The sequence below is a fragment of the Wyeomyia smithii genome, chromosome 3 (assembly GCF_029784165.1).
Source record: "Wyeomyia smithii strain HCP4-BCI-WySm-NY-G18 chromosome 3, ASM2978416v1, whole genome shotgun sequence".
Classification (NCBI taxonomy): domain Eukaryota; kingdom Metazoa; phylum Arthropoda; class Insecta; order Diptera; family Culicidae; genus Wyeomyia; species Wyeomyia smithii.
In genome coordinates this window covers 6526635-6550348 of record NC_073696.1, presented here as the reverse complement: position 1 = coordinate 6550348, position 23714 = coordinate 6526635, and the positions used below count along the sequence as shown (strand labels likewise).

The 23714-nt window shown below is 38.2% G+C and overlaps 2 protein-coding genes across 4 annotated transcripts; both read right to left on the bottom strand.

The window, feature by feature from the left end:
• Positions 1 to 2571: 2571 nt before the first annotated feature.
• On the bottom strand, positions 2572 to 13751 carry LOC129730607 (lysosomal alpha-mannosidase-like). The gene is made up of 4 exons (XM_055690067.1): positions 13408 to 13751; positions 4957 to 5667; positions 3084 to 4901; positions 2572 to 3025 (listed from the first exon to the last, which is right to left on the bottom strand). The coding sequence occupies exons 1-4, from the start codon at positions 13570 to 13572 to the stop codon at positions 2639 to 2641; spliced, it is 3081 nt and encodes a 1026-aa protein (XP_055546042.1). The 5' UTR covers positions 13573 to 13751; the 3' UTR covers positions 2572 to 2638.
• Positions 5676 to 13401, bottom strand: LOC129730608 (uncharacterized). 3 transcript variants are annotated; one of them, XM_055690070.1, is made up of 3 exons: positions 11253 to 13401; positions 11120 to 11196; positions 5676 to 11050 (listed from the first exon to the last, which is right to left on the bottom strand). In XM_055690070.1, the coding sequence occupies exon 1, from the start codon at positions 13093 to 13095 to the stop codon at positions 11419 to 11421; it is 1677 nt and encodes a 558-aa protein (XP_055546045.1). In that variant the 5' UTR covers positions 13096 to 13401; the 3' UTR covers positions 5676 to 11050; positions 11120 to 11196; positions 11253 to 11418. The 3 variants fall into 3 exon arrangements, with proteins under 3 accessions (XP_055546045.1, XP_055546043.1, XP_055546044.1); XM_055690068.1 differs by having other exon boundaries at positions 11120 to 13401; XM_055690069.1 differs by having other exon boundaries at positions 5676 to 11196.
• Positions 13752 to 23714: the final 9963 nt, after the last annotated feature.

Genomic DNA, 23714 nt, shown 5'->3' with positions numbered 1-23714 from the left:
ATTCCTCTATTATTTTTCAGTGGACACTTCGTTGCAGGTGGAACCTTCTGAAGGAATTCAATTGGTCTGCGCAATGAGCCTATTCTAGAAAAATAAAATATCATCTCTATCACAAGATGGTTTATTTTTCTCGGATGGCCCAGTCAAGAGCAATAGTGTTGGATTTGGAGTATATAATCCTGAGACTGAGACCTGTTTTTGTCCGAACGATCCCTGTACAATCTTATCGGCGGAATGGACTGCAAGGAACCACGTTTGTTCTGACAGTTTCGAAGCGCTCGAAACTGTAAAGAATATCATGGTCTCCATTAGTTAAATTCGTGATACAATTATATATCTTACAAAATAGAACTACATCGTGTCATCTACATCATGTCTGTACATCTTCTATCTTGTTTTTGTGGGTATCGTCTCATTGTAGAATTGCTGGAAACGAAATGGCGGATACACTGGCAAAGTGCGGATACGAACAGGGCGAGATTTTCAATGGAGAAATCGAACCACACGTTGTTTTCCGGATTCTGTGTAGTAAAACGATAGAGTCTTGGCAAAGTGCTTGGGCGAAAAGTGACTTAGGAAGATACTCCCACAGAATCTTTCTATCCGTCAAGCTGAAACCTTGGTTTGTGGATCGTGAACTAGAACCTATTTTGATCTCAAACCACTACACTCAAAATAGCCCGCAGTAGTGAATCAACATCACCAATTCCAACCTCTGCGAGATACCTAAATATTAACCATCTCTTGAGGGAATGTGAACGATACGAAGAAGACCGAACAGCTCTCCTCGTTGGCAAGCCAACCAGTCCGAGATGAACTTGGAAACATGGATTTTGGAACGATGAAGACCATCCATGAATTCATTACTAAATACAGAATTTGGCTTTACTCTTATAAAATTCATCTGATAACTGATTCCAAGTAAACCGGGAGTGTTTTTTTTCAGCCACTAAAGACAAACATCCCTGTCGCGGTTCGAGAATAACATAGCTTTTTTACTACAAAAGATCAAAATAATGGTCGCAGTGTTTTCAAGCGTACAAAAAAAACATAGTAGTTTAGTTAGGTATAAGTTTTTCCATTGTAGGAGCTTATGACCACTGCTACCATTAGTTAGATATATTGTGGTATACTTCGCGTTATTATATATGTGCTGTCAGTTCGTTCCATCACTATAGGTATCAGTGACGGTCGCCCTAGGACTTTGCATTTCCCCCCCAAGAAGGAATGCCCTCTTTGATAAAGTTCATTACCTTTGTTAGTTCAGCATTCCGTACCTCGTTGGGCGTAAGGACACCTTTTCCAAAAATACGCTGTCTTTGCTGAAATAATGCGCCGCATTGGCACAGTAGGTGTTCCGAAGTTTCAACTTCAAGATTACAGAAGCGACATATGTCCTCTCTCAGTTTACCTATTTTTTTAAGGTGATAACCTACTCGGACAGTGTCCAGTCAGTAGGCCAGTCAACGTACTCAGATCAGCTTTATTTGTACTGAGGAGGTTGCGGGTGATTCTATTACAAGGTGTAATGAATAGTTTAGATTGTCTGGCATTGGAAGTAACCTTCCAGTTGGCACCAATCATCATTGCTTCCCAGTCTCTGAGCTCTGATTTCAGGTAGGATGTAGAAACCCCACAGAATGGCTCCGGTCCGACGAATCCAGTTGAAGAACCAATGCTTGGTAAGAGATTGGCTTTTTCATTTCCTTCTAGAATTTTGATTGATTGATTTCGAGATCGGGATGATGATCATAACCGGAATTATTGAGGAATGAAACTTCGTTGTTTTCATTAAACATTTTTTTTTGTAATTTTAGTTTTAAATTTTTCAACTTTTCTCGGCTTCCTTTTTTGTAATTCTCGTCTTTGAATCGTGCTTCAATAATATTAAATGGTTTTGGATACAGGATTTTTATTGAAAATAAGACTGAATCAAGATTTTGAATAAAAAAAAACGATTGGGATTGGAATTGGATTTAGGATCGAAATTGAGACTGGAGCAACAGTTGAATTCGGAATACATTAAAAAAATGGGGTTGTAATATGGATAAGACAGGAAATAAAAATTGAGATTGTAATCAGAATTGAAAGTTAAATTGGGATTGAAATTTAATTTGGGGCTGGGATGGGATTGGCAATAAAATTTGGATTGAATTGTGATTCAGATTAGGGTTGGGATCGGAGCTATGATTGTGACACGGAATATAAATTCTTCCTTTACTGCTGCAGTAAAATGAAACGGCTTGGAGCAATTTTATATTTAAGTAAGTCATTCTTCCAACGTTTGTTTAGTTACAATCGAATTGAAATTTATATATGCTTTTCCACTATTTTTCTATTCATAAATCGTCTTTCAATAATAACACTCAGGTTATAAATTGAGTGATTGTTGCTTGAATAGTGTTTATTATTCCGTAATTTAATCAGATTTGGATAAATAATTTAAACTCTCCTGATTTTAGTACAGTGCTTTCATGAAAAATCTTTCCAAAAAGTTGAAAAAAAAAACTGTGACTAATCATTTCCTTCTTTAAAAAAGTTTTTGTCTATAGAAATGATAAAGATTAACAGTAAATTTTACAAAATGATATATTTATTATTTCAATAATACATCAAAATCAATCTAGATCTGGAAGAATCAAGTCTCCACCACAAAAGTTCGAATCTCCATCGGTTTCAAGGTGAACTCCATTCCGGAGGGGTGCGGAGCACTAGCTTCTTCAACCACGCCAGCTTCTTCAGCAACGCCAGCTTCATCATCAAGTGGTACAGGCTCGAAGAAAAACCGTAGACGCTTGCTGTCCGCCTTCCACTGGTTTCCTGCCAGAGTCGTTTCACGAGCGCTGGAAATCGAGAACTTGGAAAACACTTCCCGCAAATTTATCGTCACCGGTTGGGAGTAGCGGGAATCTTCGTTCTTTTCGAGCAGATGCTCGAAGCGTACCAGAAACGAGTTTGCTCCTTTCCACGGTTCGAATGTCAGCAAGTTTACGTTTGGTGGAAGCGACGTTTTCAGGGCGGAGTACTGAAATAAAATGATGTCAAATAATACTAGAATAAAATGTTCAAAAATCAATAAGTACCGAATTGTGCGAATTGGCTTTCCACAGATTGTACGATACATCCGATGCATCACTGACGAACATCCACGGCGGAGTGAGAACCTGATTCTGTAGAAACCGTTCTCGAGCTTGCAGTGATACAGTTTTTGGACCGGCTGTTTTCGGCCCAAAAAGCAAATAATGCTTTCCACGAGCAATCAAACCAGCTCCGTATGCAGTCTCATTCAGTGCCTCTCCAACGCCAAACGCATCATCTCGCAGCAATCTTCGGTGCACCATCAGCTCCAGGACTCCATCCTGCATGCTAGTACCTCCCTGGGCTCGATCGTTCAGCACGGCCATTCGCAGCTGTTTGTCTTCCAATGCGATCTTCGTCGTCACCGGGTAATAATTTCCCGCAACCGGTTCGACCAGCTCCAGATCCCACGTCTCTCGATGGTCCCGAACTCTTCGGACCATCTCACGACCGTTGGAGTCCGTCCAGAATGTTCCACTAGACTCGATGTCCGAATAGTAGCGCGTAACGATTTCCTTTCCCTTATCGTCATCGATCGGAATCGGACCTACCAACCACTCGAACTCCACATGCTGCTCACCCTTGTAGACTCGAATGACCTGACTTATCCACTCGTTGAACACCTGATGTACTTCCTGAACGAGCTCACCTCTCACAACGGTTAGCAGCACACTTCGTCCAACGTGTGATTCAGTTCCGTTCGGTCGGAAGATGTACGCTCCAGAAGAACGATTCTCGAACACCTCGTTATTACCATAAGCCCCTTCGTAGAACAGGAAGTCCTGCTGCAACCGATAAGTTTGCTTCTCGATGTCGATTGTGCTAAGGAACCCGTTTTTGTTAAAATTCAGCGTCAAATGTTCGTTCCCAATGCTGGTCTCATCTGCTACCGGGAGTTCGTCTACAGCTTCTCTTCTGTAGTCGTTACTCTCCGTAACGTAGAACGATTTAAAGCCCATCGGTGGAACTTGATCTGCCTTGAAGACAAGTTCTTCATGGGCAGAACTTTTTCGGAACTTCAACTCCGAAACGGGTGCTGGAACTGGGACCACCTGCGAGTGTTGTTTATGACCTTGAGGGTCGTGGATTTCGTAACCGTTGCCGCTGACCGGTAGACGTACGTAGTGATCACTTGCTTGAGCCAGTGGGTTGTAGAGTGTGACTACGAAACTCCTCTTGGTTTCGGATACTTCACATTCGCTAATGTTCAGCCGGTTACATGATTGGTACTGTAATTTATAAGCACCAGAAGGAGTGGCAAGGTTCGTAAGAGCTGCATTCGTGTTCAGACCGCAAGCCTCCAAGGCAGTGTGAATCATTCGGGCGTAATCATCGGCAACGTGTTGTTTTTCCGTTCCAGTGATTGCGTCGTGATGCTGCATTACTCCGATTGCCTCTCGCAGATAGGTCAAATTATCTTGATAGCTTGTTTCGGATGCGGATAGTCCCAGAGCGGATAACTGTTTACAAACTTGCAAGAAGTGATTACCCATCCGCTCGTAGCGTTTTGAGGTTGGCCTAGAGGTGAAGTACCCCGTCCAGTAGGCGTGTGGATCCGATGCGTACGGGAAGAAATCGTCGGTCTTCGCTGGCCAGTTCAGTTGTGCATCATGTAGTGCCTTCAGGTAGCAGGTTGGTGTTGAGTAGAAAACGTTAACCCTGGTGTCTTGCTGTCGAGCGTTGGTATACTTAATAAGTTTATCCATGTTTTTGAAGTTCATATTGGCGTCCATGTAGTTGAAGTCATCCCCCATGGTGATGAGCAGGTTGTTGGAACGATACTTCGTAGACATATTCCCAACAAAGTACAGGAATGTATCAACCTGAAAATAAACTTTTGTTAAGAAATTTCCTACTGAGAACTCTAAGCCAACAAACCCTATCTTTAACATTATTCTCCGCACTGAACGCTCCATCTACAAAAGGATCATCCGAACAAAGAACATCGAAGCAGAACCCTGGTGGAGCACTGTAATGATTATACAGTACCGAAGTAAACATTTCACTATCATCCAGGTTTGCACTGGCCTTCCAAATCATCTCCGCCTTTTTCTCCTCCAAACGTTTTGACTTATCCCTCCAGTCGAGTCGAGCAAAGAACATCCCATCGTAGCCCATTTGGGCGAACAGCGAAGCCTGCTCCCGTGAATGTCCAAACGGATCGATCTGCCAGCCCGTGCGAGGCCGTCCACAATCGCCGAAGGTGTCGTTCAGCAAACGTAATCCCCAGGTGAACTGATCAATCAAACTCTGGTAGTGCGATGCTGCCTCATCATTCATACTCCAAGCACCACCCACGAAGGACAGCCGACCTTGTTCGATCAGTTCTCGAACCTCGGCCTGCCGCTCGGATGATTGTTCCTCCCACCATTTGAAGAAGAAAGCTGACTCAACGTAGATAAACTTACGATCCGGATTGTGCAGCAGGGCGTCAACTACGGAATCCAGGATGTACTGAACGCCAGCTCGCTGATGGTTGGTTTTGCTACCGTAGTAATACTGATCCACGGTTTTGAGCCATCCGACGTCATCGTGAGAGTGCGGTACAAGATGAACGTTGATCATGTCCCTTTTTGGGGTCGGGCATGACTAGAAGAGATGTTTAATCAAAAATCAGTGTGAGTGTGCATATGAAGTGTCAAGATAAACTAAGGCATAATTTTAGCTTTGAGATGCCATTTGCTAGCACAGATTCGGAAGACAATGAATGTTTGTTTTGGCTGGGGGTTGATTGTGTGACTGATAATTAAAGAAGAGATGGAGTTGTGCAATATTGATATTGTACTCATCTAAAATTAGATGTTTCTTTGTCATCAGTGAAATGATCTGTCAATTTGCGGAGATTTATTAGTTCAATACCTTATCACTTCAATGCACAATATTATTACTGAAACTTAGTTCTTATTTTGAAATTGCTTTTGGATATGGACTCGGGCATGAACTTGGACTTGGACTTGGACTTGAAAATATTGCATCTAAGCTGTTACCTGAAGTAAAACTCCACATATACGGTGATTTCAACCAACGCAACATTGATTTTATTCCGGACATCGATAACCATAACATTTTACTTCCTATTATTGGCGAAAATGAAACGCTGCAACTTCTTTTTGATAAAACCTCTAGTCTTGGTCTTAATCAAATAAATCATGTGAAAAATGGACAAAATTGTTATCTAGATCTGTTAATGTCCAACATTAGTGAAGACTTTTGTGTGCGAATTCATTACAACCATTATGGAAGAACGAAGTTTATCATACAGCAATAGAGTTTTCTTTATTTGTGCATGTGAATAAAAGACCTGACGAATATGAATTCGAAGAAGTTTTTGACTTTCAGTCAGCAAACTATGATGAATTAAAACATAAACTAAATAGTATCAACTGGCAAGATGTATTGTTTGAAGACGGAAACGTCGATTCGGCTATAGAAAATTTTTATAACATATTATCTGATTTATTTATTAGCGAAATACCATTGAAAAGAATAAGACGTCATGGCAATTCCAAATACCCAGTCTGGTACAATAGACAAATTAAAAACTTAAAAAACAAAAAGCACATAAAAAATACAAAACTCATAAAAATCGTGATGCTTTAACAACTTATCTTAACATTTGCGGCGAATTAAACGATGCCATTAGTAACGCGTTTGAAGAGTTCACATTAAAGACTGAGCTTGAAATCAAATCCTGTCCAAAATTTTTTTTCAAATATGTTAAATCAAAGTTAAAATCTGAAAATTTTCCATCAAAAATGCAACTGCATGACAAAGTTGAAGAGAACCCGGCATACATCTCTGATCTATTTGCTGATTTTTTTCAACAAAATTATACAACTTTCTCCGAATCTGATCGTGACTATACATTCTTCACCAACTTTCCTGAGTTTCCCAACTATTTCAATATTGAACATGTCAGCGCAGAAGATGAAGATACTTTAAAAGCTCTGGATGCGTCTAAAGGTCCGGGACCAGACGGAATTCCGCCAGCATTCATGAAACATTTAGCTAAAGAGCTAACTTCCCCACTGTTCTTGATTTTCAATATGTCGCTGGAATCCGGTTGCTTCCCGAAATTCGGGAAAAACTCATATCTAGTGCCTGTGTTCAAATCTGGTAAAAAAACCGACATTAGCAACTATCGAGGCATAGCCATTCTTTCCTGTATACCTAAGCTTTTTGAAGCAATAATAAACAAAAAGTTATTCCACCAAATAAAAAATAGAATTACCCCAACGCAACACGGTTTTTTCGAAGGGCGCTCAACAACAACTAACTTACTCGAGTTTATTAACTTCTCTTTGAACGCAATGGATAATAATACCTAAGCTTTTTGAAGCAATAATAAACAAAAAGTTATTCCACCAAATAAAAAATAGAATTACCCCAACGCAACACGGTTTTTTCGAAGGGCGCTCAACAACAACTAACTTACCCCAACGCAACACGGTTTTTTCGAAGGGCGCTCAACAACAACTAACTTACTCGAGTTTATTAACTTCTCTTTGAACGCAATGGATAATAATACCTAAGCTTTTTGAAGCAATAATAAACAAAAAGTTATTCCACCAAATAAAAAATAGAATTACCCCAACGCAACACGGTTTTTTCGAAGGGCGCTCAACAACAACTAACTTACTCGAGTTTATTAACTTCTCTTTGAACGCAATGGATAAAGGTAATTATGTTGAAACCTTATATACTGACTTCAGTAAAGCTTTCGATCGCATTGATATACCCCTGCTTCTCTTCAAGTTACGAAAAATTGGAATTCATCCACAATTACTCAAATGGATTGAATAGTATTTGACAGATCGTCAACAAACAGTCAAATTTAAAGGTAGAATATCGAAACCTATTCAGGTAACCTCAGGAGTTCCTCAAGGCTCTCACTTGGGCCCTCTACTATTTTTATTATTTGTAAACGACGTTTCCTTTATTCTAAAACATGTAAAAATTCTTATTTATGCTGACGATATTAAACTTTCCATTGTAATTAAAAACGCTGATGATGTAAATATTTTTCGTAACGAGATAAAATATTTTTACATTTGGTGTAAAAAAAGCCTTCTTCAGCTAAACGTTAAAAAATGTAGTTCGATGGCTTTTGGCAGAAAAAGAAACATGCCAAGCAATATGATTTCCTTAGAGATCAGGTAGTAGAGAAAAGTGAACGAGTTAGGGACCTAGGAGTCATACTCGACTCAAAATTAACATTCACTGATCACTACAATACAATTATTAATAAGGCTAGTAACATGTCAGTTTTATAAAACGTTTCTGCTATAATTTCCAAGATCCATACACAATAAAAACACTTTATAATTCCTATGTCAGGTCACTTTTAGAATACTGTAGCATTGTATGGTCTCCGTTTTCTGCAACACATGTAAACAGAATAGAATCAGTGCAAAAACAATTCCTGTTATATGAACTTCGTAATCTACGATGGACGTCATTTCCCCTACCATCATATGACGAACGCTGCAGACTTATTGACATCCAATCATTAAAAGCCCGTCGTGAATTCGCAATGATGTCATTTGTTAACGATATCGTATCTCAACGTGTCGATTCACCCGAAATATTATCAAAACTCAATCTTTATGTACCTTCTAGAAATTTACGAACTCGGACTTTGTTTTATTTAAATCATCAACGAAACAATTATGCTAAATACGGGCCAATTAATCAAATGATGTTAGTGTATAACCAACACTGTGAAGCAATTGACTTTTCTATGTCGAGAACTAAATTAAAACAATATTTCAATTCAACGCGCAATTTAAATCGATAGAAAACATTCATTGTAATAATCCGACAAAGTGAAGAAATTATTATTCAATTATGTATAAACTCTTTTTTTTTTTGCTCCCACTAGTATAAATAGCATATAGCATGTAAGTTAGTTTTAAACATATGTAGTCTACTTTTGTTTGACGAAATAAATAAATAAATAAATAAATAAATAAATAACTTGGACTTGGACTTGGACTTGGACTTGGATTTGGACTTTTACTTGGACTTGGACTCGGATTTGGACTTTTACTTGGACTTGGACTTGGGGACTTGGAATAGGATCTGAATATTCTCTTTTTGGTTGCCAGTGTTTTTGGGAACTTGAATTTATTTGATTTTGTACGATTGCCTAGTTTTCAAATTTGCGATATTTCTAAGATTTCTTTGGAACTATTTGTAGAATTTTGCAAGGAGAAAAATGAACATTTTTCAAGACTTCTGGTATTGTTTAGATATTGTAGCTTTTCAAGTTATTTCTTCGTTCTGTCGACGTTTCTGCTTTGCTATTGAAGTAGAATACTTCTCTCAGGAAGTTCGGCTACATAGGGATGTGAAATGAAAATCTAAAACCGAAAAAAGTGAAAAATATGTCCAATTTCAAATGCTAGTAAATCGGTTAGTATTCGATGGATTTCCTTCGTTTTTGCAGCAATAGATCGGAAAATCTTCTAAGATTCTTCCCAGAACGAGATAATTGTAATTTTATTATTCACACTATTGTACTATTGAAAATAGTCAAGCATTGTCAAAACGAAAAATTCGGCCTCTGATTGGTCGTTATATGATTGCTTCCCAAGCACGGTCGACAGAATCATATACCTTGCAATTGAAAACATGCTATTTGGCCTATATAAGAGAATGTTTTAGCCGAAGCCGCTCATAATAGTTCTATACAGCGACAACAGCAGTCGTCCTTCCTTAGCAGCTGCAGTAGCCCTGTGGTTGGTCATCACGTCTCAGGAGCAGCGCGGTTCTTCTCAGCGTGTGTCGCCAGACTGCCATTATTCCCCCCGTGTTGGGGCAGCATGAAGATTGCCATCAGGAAATCCAATTTTGAAAATCAAAATGCCTTTTTCAAGGCAAATAAACAATTCATTGAAAGTTAATAATTTTTGACAACGCAAGCGAGCATTCTGTGTTGGATCCTAACAATTTAAATCTGTCGCGCCCGTCTAATTTACTGAATGAGAAATAGCTTCAACAGTGCATGTTGTCCGTGTATCTTAATTCCCCCAATGTTAGGGCAGCTCAAAGGTTGCGATCAGCAACCGATTTTGAACCGCAAAATGTCTTTTTCAAGGTAAATAAACAAGTAATTGAAGGTTAATAATTTTCTGGCATCAACACAAGCAGATATTCTGTGCGGGATGCAATCAAATTCTGTTGTATACAAGCATTCTGGATTTTGGCAATCAAAACTTCTGCTGGCTGTCTGATTTTCAGTGTGAAAACTGCCTTCAACTTTGTTATCAGTTTGCCTGACCACGATTTGGTAATATTGTTTGAATTAAATGTTTACAAAATTTTACAATATTCCCTGTTCTCCCATTCAATAAAACAGGTAATACGATGCCTTCGTCATACGCAAGTTCACCATAACTCCCGCTATCGGTGTAACACAAAGATGCAATCAGCGTCATATCCAATTTTTTTTTATTTTTTATTGTTTTTTTCAACAACAAACTGTCCTTTTTAGGACAACCAAACAAATGAAGATTTAATATTTTCTCGTTCTGAGCTTTAACCAAAAGTTAATTATCTTAATTTGAATTCACATGTACATATACTCTGACTGTTGAAACTTGTTTGCGCCGCAAAGAGTTTGTACTTTTCCTGTTCAGTGAGGTCGTATTTATATGTGCAAACTGAAATTGAGTAGTACTTCAACTTCATTTGCACAGAATTTTCAATACTGCGGTCAACATTTATTTACTAGGAAAAATGACTGACACGCAAGCAGCCGGGTTAACTCTCTTGTAAAAGTATTCTACTTCAATCTTGCGGTCGTGGCTTTGCACACAACCCTCCTGTGATTTTTTTTAGCATTAGAATTGATCAATTTATGTACTTGTCAGGGGGTGTTTTTCGGCTTCGCAGTCTTTCAGCAATAAAACGAATTAATATCGCTCTTTCACCAACGTTTCGGTGTATATTGCACCTTCATCAGGGAATCCTGAATTTAGAAGACAAGACAATATAAAATTACAAACTTACACAACAAATGAAATCACAAAACTCTTACAGAACATAAATCGTTTTTGTCATACAAGCTTCGGCATCAGCATTCCTGTCCTATTCACTAGCTACTATTGTGTCAATCTATAAAATAACATGTAAACATTCAAAAACTGTAGCACAAAAAACAATAATCTTACATTCAAACCCGCTCTTATTTAAACTTAACAAATAAACTCTGCCACAAACTTTCTTCACTACTCTTTCAACCGCTAACTCAAATTCGATTCAAAATGGAGCGAAAAAGTGTGGACTAACAGTGGGTGCAATATATATTGGGTATTAGCTATTAGCTCTTACAGTTTGCTATTGGGTTTCGTTTGCTGGTGTGTGCGTGTTCTGTGTTGGGATCTGTTTGTTAAGTGTGTGTAGTACACCTGCATACATGGAGCTGAGATTGTCAACATCGGACCGTTTGTTGACTGCATGTTTGGTGTTAACAATATGACAGACTTCTAAAATCGGGAGAGCTAATTTTCGTGTGTGCTGATCGATAATTTTTGTTTTTTCTAGGTTGAAGTTATGATTTGCTTCGATGCTGTGGTAAAGGAGTGCCGTCTTCTCTTTAAGTCGTTCGAGATCGAATTGTGTGCTGGGATCGTCATCGTTTTTGCCGCGGAGTCTTTCCATTTCATTAATCGTTGATCGGTGGCTGCTTATGCGTTTTTTCAGTTGGGTTGTGGTTAACCCGACATAGCTGGCTTCGCAATCGTTGCAGGGAATCCTGTAGATCACGTTATGTCGCATCTCTGGAGGAATAGTGTCTTTCATGTTGGTGAAAATTCTGCTGGCGGTGTTCCCGTATCTTGACGCTAGTGTTATGTTGGGGAAGGCCGCTTTTAATGCCTTACTCAGCCGTTGTGTCAGGTCATTCACAAACAGCATCGGTTTGTACACAACCGTGCCTCCATCGTCGGACGAATTTCTCGTGTTTCGTTCGGTGTTTCGGATGTTGCCATTCAACAGCCGATGTCGTAGCGCCGCTGGGTAGTGGTTCCGCCTCAACAGTTCATTTATGGTTATGTTAGCTGCTTCCTTCGGACTGTTTGTGGTGAACTGTCGGACTCTTTGGATAAAGTTTGCGATGGTATTCATTTTTAGATGAAGTGGGTGGCATGAATGAAAGTCTAGGAGGCGACCAGATGCCATCGGTTTGCTATACCACTCAGTACGGATGGTTTGGTCAGTTTGCCGTATTAGTACCATGTCAAGGAATGGTATTTTTCTATCTTTCTCCAATTCGATAGTGAATTGAATATTGTTGTTGAAACTGTTAAAAATGTTCAAAACGACTGTGACTCGGTCCGGGGGAAGAGCAAGAATCAAGTCATCGACGTACTTTTTTAAAACTGGTACTGGGAAGTCAATTTTTCTAGCGACGTTTTCCAGAAGCGATTCCATCACTAAGTCCGCTATTGTTGGTGAGAGCGGATTTCCCATGGCTGTTCCGTGGATCTGCCGGAAAAACTTTCCTTTGTATGAAAAGTAGCTTCCATTCAGACAAAAATCTATTATCTCTAAGAATAAATCTAGGTTGATATCCGTGTTTTGCTTTATATCCTGCCATCTGTTAATGATAATGCCAGGAATCATGTACGTTGGAATGCTAGTGAAAAGCGATGTAACGTCAAACGATACAAGGACATAGTCTTCTGGTAATCGAATTGAGTTAATATAGCTACAAAATGAAAACGAATCTTTTATGTTAAAGTCGCTCTTGATGGATGCCTGTATTATTTGCCCGACATATTTCGACAACATATATGACGGTGCTCCTATGTTGGAGACTACCGGCCGGAGTGGCATGTTTGGTTTATGTACTTTGGGTAGACCATATATTCTCGGACATTGCGCTGTGGTCGTTTTTAATCGGTATGCTGTTTTTGCATCGATTAGCGCCAGATTTTGAAGGCGTGAAACAAGGCTGTTGTTCGTTTTCTGATGGCCCCACGTAGGATTCGCTTTGATGGCCAGGTACGTCATGGTACTAATCGCTGTGCTGCTGAACGCAAAACACGTTGCCGCTATCCTCTCAATTTAATTGCAAAATAAACAAATTTTGATCATATCATATCAAAATAAAGCAAATACTGTTTTTGTCAGCAAATTAAGAGTCAACAAGCAATTCTATCAATGTAATCGAATTCCAAATATTGCCTTTATAACGACAAGGTGAAGTGGTTTTCAATATTGAACTCACTTTCAATTGATATCACTGCCAGCAAGTCAATAGATTCTCAAGTCCTCTTCAATTGTTATGTATTGAAATTAAAGTATCATAAACACATTACCCACCTCGTAGCCGCATTTAGCAACTTGTTGTAGATTCCGTCCATACTCGGCATGCCTTTCCACAAACGTTCCACTGCCGCCGCCACGATGGTTCCGTCCAGGCCGACCGTGCCCTTTCCCTACGAAAACCGCCAGTAGCAGCAATCCAACAAACCAAAAACACCTCATTGATGACGCAGCGAAACCACTTAGTCCAAAGATCAGCAAATACTACAGTAACAGAAAATTTCGCGCTTTTGCGCTGATTCTGATTTCTGCCTAGTAAACAGTTTTCGTTCTTTTCGTTCCGTTAGCTCCGATCCGTCTCTGAAGAGCCCTCAGGCTTGACTGAGCTGATATAGCCGATCCGGGGGTGACTGGGCCAGAATGAAGTCATACGCGAAGAAGAAAGGCCATCAATTGTCGTGTATTTTTTTTGCTCTGTTCGAATGCGATACAGATATACAGAAGTACACCTATCATGTGCATTGATTCTTTCGACATATAGAAAACAATTGCCCATTCAAAGTGTACGCCAATCAGACGTTGATGGGCGGTCTCCTCCTTAGCGCCAGGAGGGTAGCTGGAAGCTTCAAACGATAAGGGGTGGCACACAGAACGTTTGTTGATCATTTTTGTTGATTTGTTAAAGTTTTCATGTTTTCAGGTATTTTTTTTTTTTTGGATCGTTCCTGGATTGGATCTGCTGTATGACAAATTCATCACTAGATAAAATCTGTTAAATCAGTGACAAAGCGCTTTGTTTTAGCCTTTAGGTAATATAAAGTTAGAGCGTTAATTGAATGTAAAAAATTTGTAAAAATTTGTTTTTAATAAAAGTAAATAGTAAAATTTGAATTTGAGAAATTTCATTATAAATATCAAGAAACGGATTTGAAATTCGAACCATACAATATAGCAATGAACATCATGATGATTTGTAGAATTGAATCTCACAATACAGCATTCAGCAGGATAAAAGGTCCGTATCAAGGGTGCTTGATCTTGAGTGATATGATAAATTTCAAAATTCTTATTAGAATTGCTATCGCGTCAAGTTTCAGGACTTGGCCTACAAATGTCATGTGATAGTAATGTTGCGAGTTCAATATAAAAGTTCGCACCTACACACTACCAAAAAATGAAATTTACAACTAATACAAATGAAAACACATAACGATTTCTAGCACATGAAGTGAAAAACATATACAATTTCACACCGTAAATCATGTACAATACAGAATCGTTTTAAGACATGTAAATTTGTACGTTAATTGATATAAACTTAAAGCTTCGAATATAAATATGCATGCAAATTCACAATATATTCATTTACTTTGCATGTGATTATAATGCCACACGGAATATTACGTGGTTTCCAATGCTCCATTTATGTGCATTTAAAGTAATGTAAATTTTCTTTACTGTGTAGCTCTTATACATATACGAGTTCGGATGCTCGCACTTTCGGTCAAAAATTGCAAATTGAAGAATATAAACTCTTCTCTTATGTGCGACTGTTTCCAAAAATACAACAAAATTACCAAGAATCATAGATCATGTTAAATGAAATATCGATTTTTAATAATTGCTGTGATTAAAGGGCATGCAGGATGCTACATCGTTTTTTTTTTCTTTATTAGTGAATATATCTAGGTTCTTATATTCCGTCGGGCAACGATTGGCCGGAAACTATGTTAAAGAAAATAATTTAGAATATTTCAAACGCACTATAATCTTACTCTTACCTTACTAAAACATACTCACTCTCACTCTTACTAAGTACTCAATCCATTCGCACTCACATTCATGAACGCACATTCGTTCAAGAGAGGAAAATTAACCTATACCTAGCTCAATTCATGGCAAGACTAGAGTTCAAGAAATAGCCAGTGTTATTTTCACAAAGTCAAGAGTTGGGTGGGCAGAGGATTCCTTTAAGCCCTTCAAATCGCCCGGACCGGGCGGGATTTATTCAGTGCTTTTACAAAAGAGTAAGGATATAATAGTTCCCCTTCTGATAGAGATGTTTAGGGTCAGTATGGTTTATATAGGGTGTGGCAATGGTATTATAGTTCTACATCTACATCTACATTTTTTGTTATATCATGTGTAAAACTACTATGATGATATTTACGCAACCGTTGCTAAGAAAGGGTGCTACGTCATACCAATGTTTGGTATTCATATTCTTGTTAGTGCTGAAGTGTAATTAAATACCAAATGATTAAAAATTTGGTTATTTCCCTTCTGAAATTTAGAAGACTAAGCGATGAGTAATTGTGCAGTCCCCTTTTATGGAGTTACTACAAATTGTGTTGAAAATAGCTTCGATTTCCATTGCTCTCCGAAGGAAAAGGCATTACGAAGAAGGTGGATATTGAGTTGTTGAAATGGATATGACGGGTCTTCTTGCAGACTAACTGCATTTCCAAGTAATTTTTCGAAATCATAGCGCGAGTTAACAACCGAGCTACCAAAGGAATTTGCTGACAATTCAGACAATGCCATCGACGAGCAGGTTGACGACAATCGAACGATCGGAGCCACCACCGAGCGATGCGGAGTCAGCGGTTCATATTCTGACCAACGTGAATCGAACGGCGGGCACAAATGTAATCGTTAGAATTAATAAAGTTAGTCTTAATTGAGCAGTGAAATGTATCGGTAGCTTTTTTAAAAACTCCGAACAACACCCAAGTGTTTAACTGGCGCCCGAATAGGGACCCAGAAGTCGGGAAAAGTATAAGTGTTTTAAAGTGTGAAAAACTTCATATTCGGTTAAAGCAGCCGGATCACAACGGTGGAAAGAGCCACACACCAGAAACCAAGCGATCTGCAGGACACTGAGGTAATCACCCGATCGATATGAGAGTCCCGAGTACCGCTAGGAAAAAGGAGCAACTCGTAGCATCTGCCTGCCGATCCCCCGACGATAAAGGGATTCCCGTCAACCCAGGAAAAGAAAGTCCAGATATGCTGGCATTCATGTAAGTGATAGTTTTAATAAATAGTGACGTTATCATAATACATGATTTTGTCTTATTTAACTCTGATCAAATTAAATTTATTACTTAAATCTTATTATGGAAGTTATTTCGAAGCCGTTACATAGGTTCACTCATAGGAACAACAACTTCCAGCGAAAAATCATAACAACCGACAATTACAAGGAAGTTAAAGTTCGAAATGATTAATTTCTGCTTTTTGTTTGACAAGTTTTTTTTCATTTGCCAACAATTACATTAACTGTTTTACGAAGACAGCTAATATACGTAGGAATATTATTTGTTAATATTATTTGTTGAAATGTGTTTCAATCCTAGTTAATCGACAAAATATTGAGAAGCATTTGCTGGCTCTTAGGCTTCTATAAATATGTATTTTCAGAAATCTACTCTTTCGATCACGATCATCTAGAGAATATCGAAGATTAAATGCAAAAAAAAAATCTTATGACCGTTGCAAAAATGCTCAATTCTTGTTGAGTAGTTTATGTTCTTTTAAGGTAACCATATTCATGACATAAACTTTTAATCACTATCAATGCAGCAGCATTGCAGTTTTTCCTAATATTCACGGAAATGGAAATCGTGTACCACTGCAGACGACGAAAGATCAGCGGCGCTCTGCTCCACATAATATGTAAGTAATGCTCGAATGGTTACGAGTATTATAAAAAAATATTTATTCACGTTTAAGACCGATTACAATAGAACGCACGCTTAAGACTAACTCGATATTCCTATCGCTAAACCTTTTATTAACTAAATCTACCTAGTCAGCACAACCAATATCGTTCGATGGGTCCTCCACGTTGGTACTCGTTGGTCGTGTCTACGTTGCCTTCCTGGGTTGTTGCTACGCTGGATTCTTCCTGGCTCATCATTTCTACGGTGCATCGATCGTTGCGTCCGATCGATGGGGCAAGTTGGCGTTGGTCGTCTCGATGTAGTTACCCTGGCTGTTGCTACGCTGGTTTCTCCTGGCTCATCAATTCCCTGGCGCATCGGTTGCTGTGGTCGATCGATGCGGCGTGTTGGCATGGTCGGCTGGGCTCGTCTTTTCATAACGTCTCCCCCCATAAGTATCAAGCGTCCTCGTTTGATGTTTAAGGACCTCGAATAATGGCGTCATGGTGTGGACTCCATTGCTTCCGTGCTTAGGCGTATCTTCATTTGTCTTAGCCGTCCCGTCTATTTCTCCTATATGTTTGGGGGTAAGAAGCTCTGGTAGCTTGGTGTGATTTTCCTTGCTCACCCTCGCATGTATTTTTCTGTAGAAAAATGCAGTGAAGAAACAAAAAAAAGGTTAGTGCGAGGAGGATGACACCTCCATATGTTACCCGTTTTTGTGTATGGTTTAGAGATATTTGAATCTCGCTGAGTTCTTCTAGGTTCAGGATCCGAAGCATAAAGTTTTCTTCGTCATCTTTTGAGTAAGATGTGTTTTGTAGAGGTTTGCTGTAGATTGGAACCAGATACTCGTCTTGTTGAACTACGTCAAGCCTTCCAGAGAATGTAAGGTTGCGAATTCTAATGGTACAGTTTTCGGTTTCTACAATGGTGGCATCCCGTACCATCTTCGAGTTTCCACAAGAGTCTCTTACTTCAGTGTTTTCGGAGGTATCGATCAGGATAACGCCTTTTACAATTTCATTGACTTGGAATGCTTGTTTCGTCTTTACAAGCGGGCATGTTGGTGTTTGATGGGTTAAAATTTTGTAGATACATTCGTCTTCCACCAAGTTGTTACCCTCGCATATGTCGCATTTTGATGTTTGGGAGTAAATTAGATCGCCATGCTTAGTAACCAGGTTGATATGAGTGTCGATTCGTGTTTCGTTGATTTTCAAGGTATGAAGTTCCAAAAGGTCGTACGTCTTCTCGTCTAGAATTGGTGTCTTGATGAGTATAACTGCTTGTCCTTTGCTGATGCCGATACTAGCTGTGCTGTACTGAAAAATTTCGTCTAAATAATTCAATTTAAGGTTTTGGTTCACAAGTTTATCGAAAATGTACATTTTCTCTTCTACTGAAAGAATATTTTTGTTTAACAAGCCTATTCTAGAAAATTCTATCTGTTCCTCGATGTTCTCTAAAATATGAATAATTTTATCTGTATTCCAAATAAGGTTAATGAATTCTAAATCTGATCTCAAGCCTTGTACTGAATTATATTCTTTTGATATTTTGGAGCTGATTTTTCCAAGTGCATCTGTAATGTTGTTGATTTTGTCTTTAAAAAGTTCATTGATTTGAATTTGTCGGACTTGGTTGCGGACTAATTTGTTTTCTTGTGTTTGCAATTCTCCTAAGCTTTTATGTATGATTTCGAGATCATCATTATCTGGGTTCCCTGCAATGATTTTAATAGCCGTTCCTAGTGCATTTATTAGTGCTCTTTTTGTTCTGTGTGTATTTAAACTCCTAAGTTTTCCGTTGGCTACTTTAATTTTTTCTACAAGAGTTTGTTCTAAGTGTTCAATTGTTTTGAATGACTGGGTAATTTTTTCTATATATTTTACGTTGTCTTCTAGCGACCTAAGATTGATTTTGTGTAATGTCCTGTCATATCCAGTTTTGATCCTTGCTGTTTTGATTTTGAACGCAACCAGTCCATTGCTGTTGGGAATTTCTTTGTATGTGGTAGCATTAATTGTGTGGATGAAAATTATTCTGAAAGGAAAAAGGGATGGTTGAAATGTTTAGTTTTTTTTTTTTATTATTATTTTGTTAGTTTTTAATTCGGTTTTTATGGATTTTAATATCGTTCGCATCAGTAAAAGTGAATTCATCTTTGGATTTAACAGTTGCAATTTTATAAAGGTTTTGATCTTTGGTTTGTCTTTGACCAATTTTTATGTATTTTTTATCATTTATATTTAAAGTTTTTGGTGTTTCATTTTTATCAAATTTATTCTCGTGTGCTTCCTTTCGCTTATTGAGTTCAACTTTTATCGCGGATTGAATTTTATCAAAATTTCTTGCGATTTCCTCGCTATTTGTAATATTTGTTTTGTTAAAGACTACATCGCGTGGTTTTTGATTAATTGCCGAATGAAAAGTATTGTTGTAAATGTCGGTTAAAATATTCATTATTTCGTTTAATGCCAAATCTTTGTACTTCGCGTGTAAAGTTCTGTACAGCTCAATCAATGTTGAGTGAAATTTTTCAACAATGCCATTCGATTCGGAGGAACTAGCGTGATGAACGACTATTCCTAAATCGTTTAGGAATCCGATAAAATCAATGGATTTAAAGGAAGGTTCTTGATCGCACACAATCGTTACAGGTCTTCCAAACTGTCTAATGTGATCCGTTATTGCTTTTTTCATGTCAATAATGGTTCTTGTTTCGAGTGCAATTATATTATATTATTTTATATATTAATCAGTAATACAAAACAAAAAAAAAACGAACTGATTTTACCTCCAGATATAAACTTCTCCAAAAACTGTATACTTGATTCATAGAGCACACAAAACTAGTACAGGGTTTTCATGACCTTCAGCCAGACCAACCACAACTATTTCATGATTTTCTCTAAGCATTCAAATAACAATTTTAATTTGCTAAAAGAAATCATTTATATCTGAAAACCGCGCGCGAGGCTCAAGCTTTTGTAGTCTCTTTCTATTATTTTTAAAGCTACAACAACAATAATGAAAGAAAAAAAATCCATCATCATCACCGTGACGAACACAGTAGTTTTGTTGTTATAAATTTAGAAAAGTCCAATTTAATATAAACATATAAATAAAATTTTACAACACAATCAGATCCGTTCGTATAAAACTTCGTCATTTACAAGCTTCAATAAAACAATCAATATATGAATAGAAACCAAAACAAATAGTTCATCTAAAATAAATCCGTTTGTTAAAACTTCGTCATTTAAGATCCGTTTGTTCAAACTTCGTCAGGTGAACTCTACATCATTTTGAAAAACTTAGTATCGTTCTATACAATAGAAACTTTAACGTGTGAAATACATTGTCTCTTGAACTCCGCAAGTGTTGGTGCACGTTTAACATGTCTTGGCATCGAATTGAAAAAATTTATACCTTTATAAAACAATGAATTTTGTGAAGCTCTCGTTAGAAAGAAAGGTGTTCTTATTTCATTCGCGGTTCTAGTGTTATATCTATGAAAATCACTTCCTCTTTCAATTCGATCACACAAATATTGAGGTAGCAAACCATTAATTATTTTAAAAATGAACACCATAGACAAATAAACAATTCGTTGCTTCACGGATAACCATTGCAAAGCGTCCAACATAATAGCAGAGGAAGTTAATCTATCACAATTTAAAATCAAACGCATTATTCTATCCTGCAAACGCTGTAACCTCAATAATTGTGTGTTATTGGCTAAATACAAAAAGGTAGGGCAAAAATCCAAATGGGGCGAGATGATTGACTTGTATAGCTGTATTTTACTACTAACCGTCAATTCGTTTTTCAGACGGCATAGAATTCCATACTTTTTGGCAATTTTCTTGATGACATTGTCAATGTGAGCGTTGAACTTTAGATTGTCATCAATAATCAATCAATCAATAAACGCCAAGATATTTAATCTCCCGAACGCGACCAATTGCCTCATCATCAATCAAAACAGAGACATCATCATTTACAACGGTGCGCGAGAAAATCATAAATTTAGTTTTATCAATATTCAATTTCAATTGCTTATACTTCAGCCATCTGCTTAGAGAACGTAAATCTTCGTTCAAGTGTGAAACGGCTTCTTCTACGTTCTTAGCTGCAATGAATAATACGGTGTCATCGGCAAAAAGATTAATATCACAAAAACGTAAAACTCGTCGCATGTCATTTATATACATAATGAACAAAAGGGGCCCTAATACACTTCCCTGTGGAACTCCAAGATCATTCTCCACGGGACTAGATACAGAATCATTAAAAACAGTCCGTTGAGTTCTGTCAGACAAGTAACTTTCAAACCATCTGAATGCAGTACTCGAAATTCCAAAGCGCTTGATTGTGTTCAACAATAAGGGCCTAGAAATTGTCTCAAAAGCGCGTTTTAGATCCAAAAAAACAGCAAATATTGTGTCTCTATTTTCTAAGTTATCTTTCCATTTTGCTAGTACTAAGTTTAACGCGGTTTCACCTGAGTGGCCTTCCCGGTAGCCTGATTGTTCCGGAATTAGCAACGAGTTACTATTTAAATATTCTAGAAGCTGGCCTTTAACAACTAGTTCTAATATCTTTTCTAATGTGTGTAACATGTTGATGGGACGAAACTCTTCGGCTTTAATCGTTCCAGCAACCTTTTGAATCGGAACAACCAACGATTCTTTCCACACCAAAAACACGTGCCCTGTTTGCAACGATTCATTAATGAGGTCCAGCAAAGTGTGACCAATGACATTGAAGCAATCTTGAATAACTCTAGCATTTACATTATCTACTCCAGCCGTTTTACCTAATGAAAAACAAATTTTTCTCAGTTCTTCTAACGTGATTGGGTGAAAACCATCAAATGTACAACTACTGTTAATCGGCTGTTTTATTTCGTCGGGTTCCTCGACCAATTCAATGGATTGATTGATCAATGAAACACTATGGACAAAATAATCATTAAATCTAGATGCAATAATTTGTTCTGAATGTTCTAATGTGCCTTCAAAAGTTATGGACCGCGGTTTACAATTACTAGGTTTCAACAAAGATTTCAAAATTTTCCATAACTCTTTGCTGTTTTTTTGATGTTGAACAATCTTTCTCTGGATATATTCACAACGCTTCTTTTTAATCGCTTGTGAATATTTATTACGCGCGAACGTGTACTCAATCCAATGATTCTGATTGTTTGATCTACAAAACTTTTTGTACAGTTTATCTCTCTTGCGCTTTAGGCGCAAAAGATCCAAACTATACCAGCTGTTCGAGTTTTTCAGCGAAACAAATTTATGTTCAACTAATTGATTCGTACACGTCTTCAAAATGTTAGTAAGAACAGCTGCAGATTCATCTAAACTACCGGTCGCGATTGGAAAACCCAAGCTTCTCTCAACAAGGTTCGAAACAGCCTGTTTCGAATATTTTCTCCAGCATTTCAATTTTATTGAATCATTATTATTATTCAAGTTTTCTAGAACATTAATTACTAATGTCTCATGATCGGTTATTTTCATATCAGAATTCGTAACTGAACGAATCGAATCAAAATTGCAATAAACATGGTCAATCAAAGTTCTACTCCACTGGGAAATACGCGTATATTCATCTACACTTTGTTTCAAATTGAAAGACTCAACTAAACGCTTCAAATGATTCGAATTTGCATCATCTCGCCAGTTAATATTAAAATCGCCCGTCACTATATTTATTTTACCCAAATCAAGAAATTCATCAAGCCAGTTTTCCAATATTTCAAGAAAACGGCGGTCACTAGCATTAGGAGAATGATACAAAACACCATAATTGCCCACCTTCATGCCACCAACTACTGTAATGCCCAAGAACCAGTTACCATCCTTAGCTTCGTTGTGACAAAGCTGGAATTGAACTGATTCTCTGACATAAATAGCAACACCGCCAGTTTGCCTAGAATGTGATAAACAAGCAGCAACATTGTATCCCGGAATACTATATTGTTCAAATGCTTCATCATCGACAATGTGAGTCTCTGATAAAAACACCAAAAGTGGACGTTTATCTTCAACAATCTGACGTAATGCAACGTAGTTTGTTGTCAACCCCGCAATATTAAAATACAAAAAATCAAACTTATTCACATTCTCGTTGGAACTTGTTTGCTATTTATTGAAACGCAAGCTGCTTTTCTTTTGCTCGAATAGTCTTTTATAAATTAAACACTCTGAACTAAAAGCGGCACCTCGTGCGAAGGGATTTGGTAACCCCTCCGCACCCGTCTCTTTTGTTTTTGAGCTCAACATTTTTGTTTATTGGGTCCCCCTACCAGCCGCTATCCTTATCCATAATGGAGTAGTCGCCTAAATGGTCCCAAGGTAGTCTATGCCGGAGCAGTGAGGCCATGGCTAGGGGCGGCTGCCATAGCGCCTTATGGGCAACTATGACACCCCCGACCGGCGCAAGTCAGGAAAAGACATCTGATCCTACTCCTGCCGGGTCCCCACCCGGCAATGGACTCGGAACGTACTGGAAGGCCTGCCAGGTTTTACGGGACGGAGACCCCTGCACCGGTTGTAATCTCGCCGTTTCAAGCCGTTATCACACGACATTACTAAGGGAGCTCGGCGCAGGTGCCAGCCCAAAATCATGGTACGAAAACGAGATCCGACTCTTATCCTATAGTGATGCGACCAGTTGCCG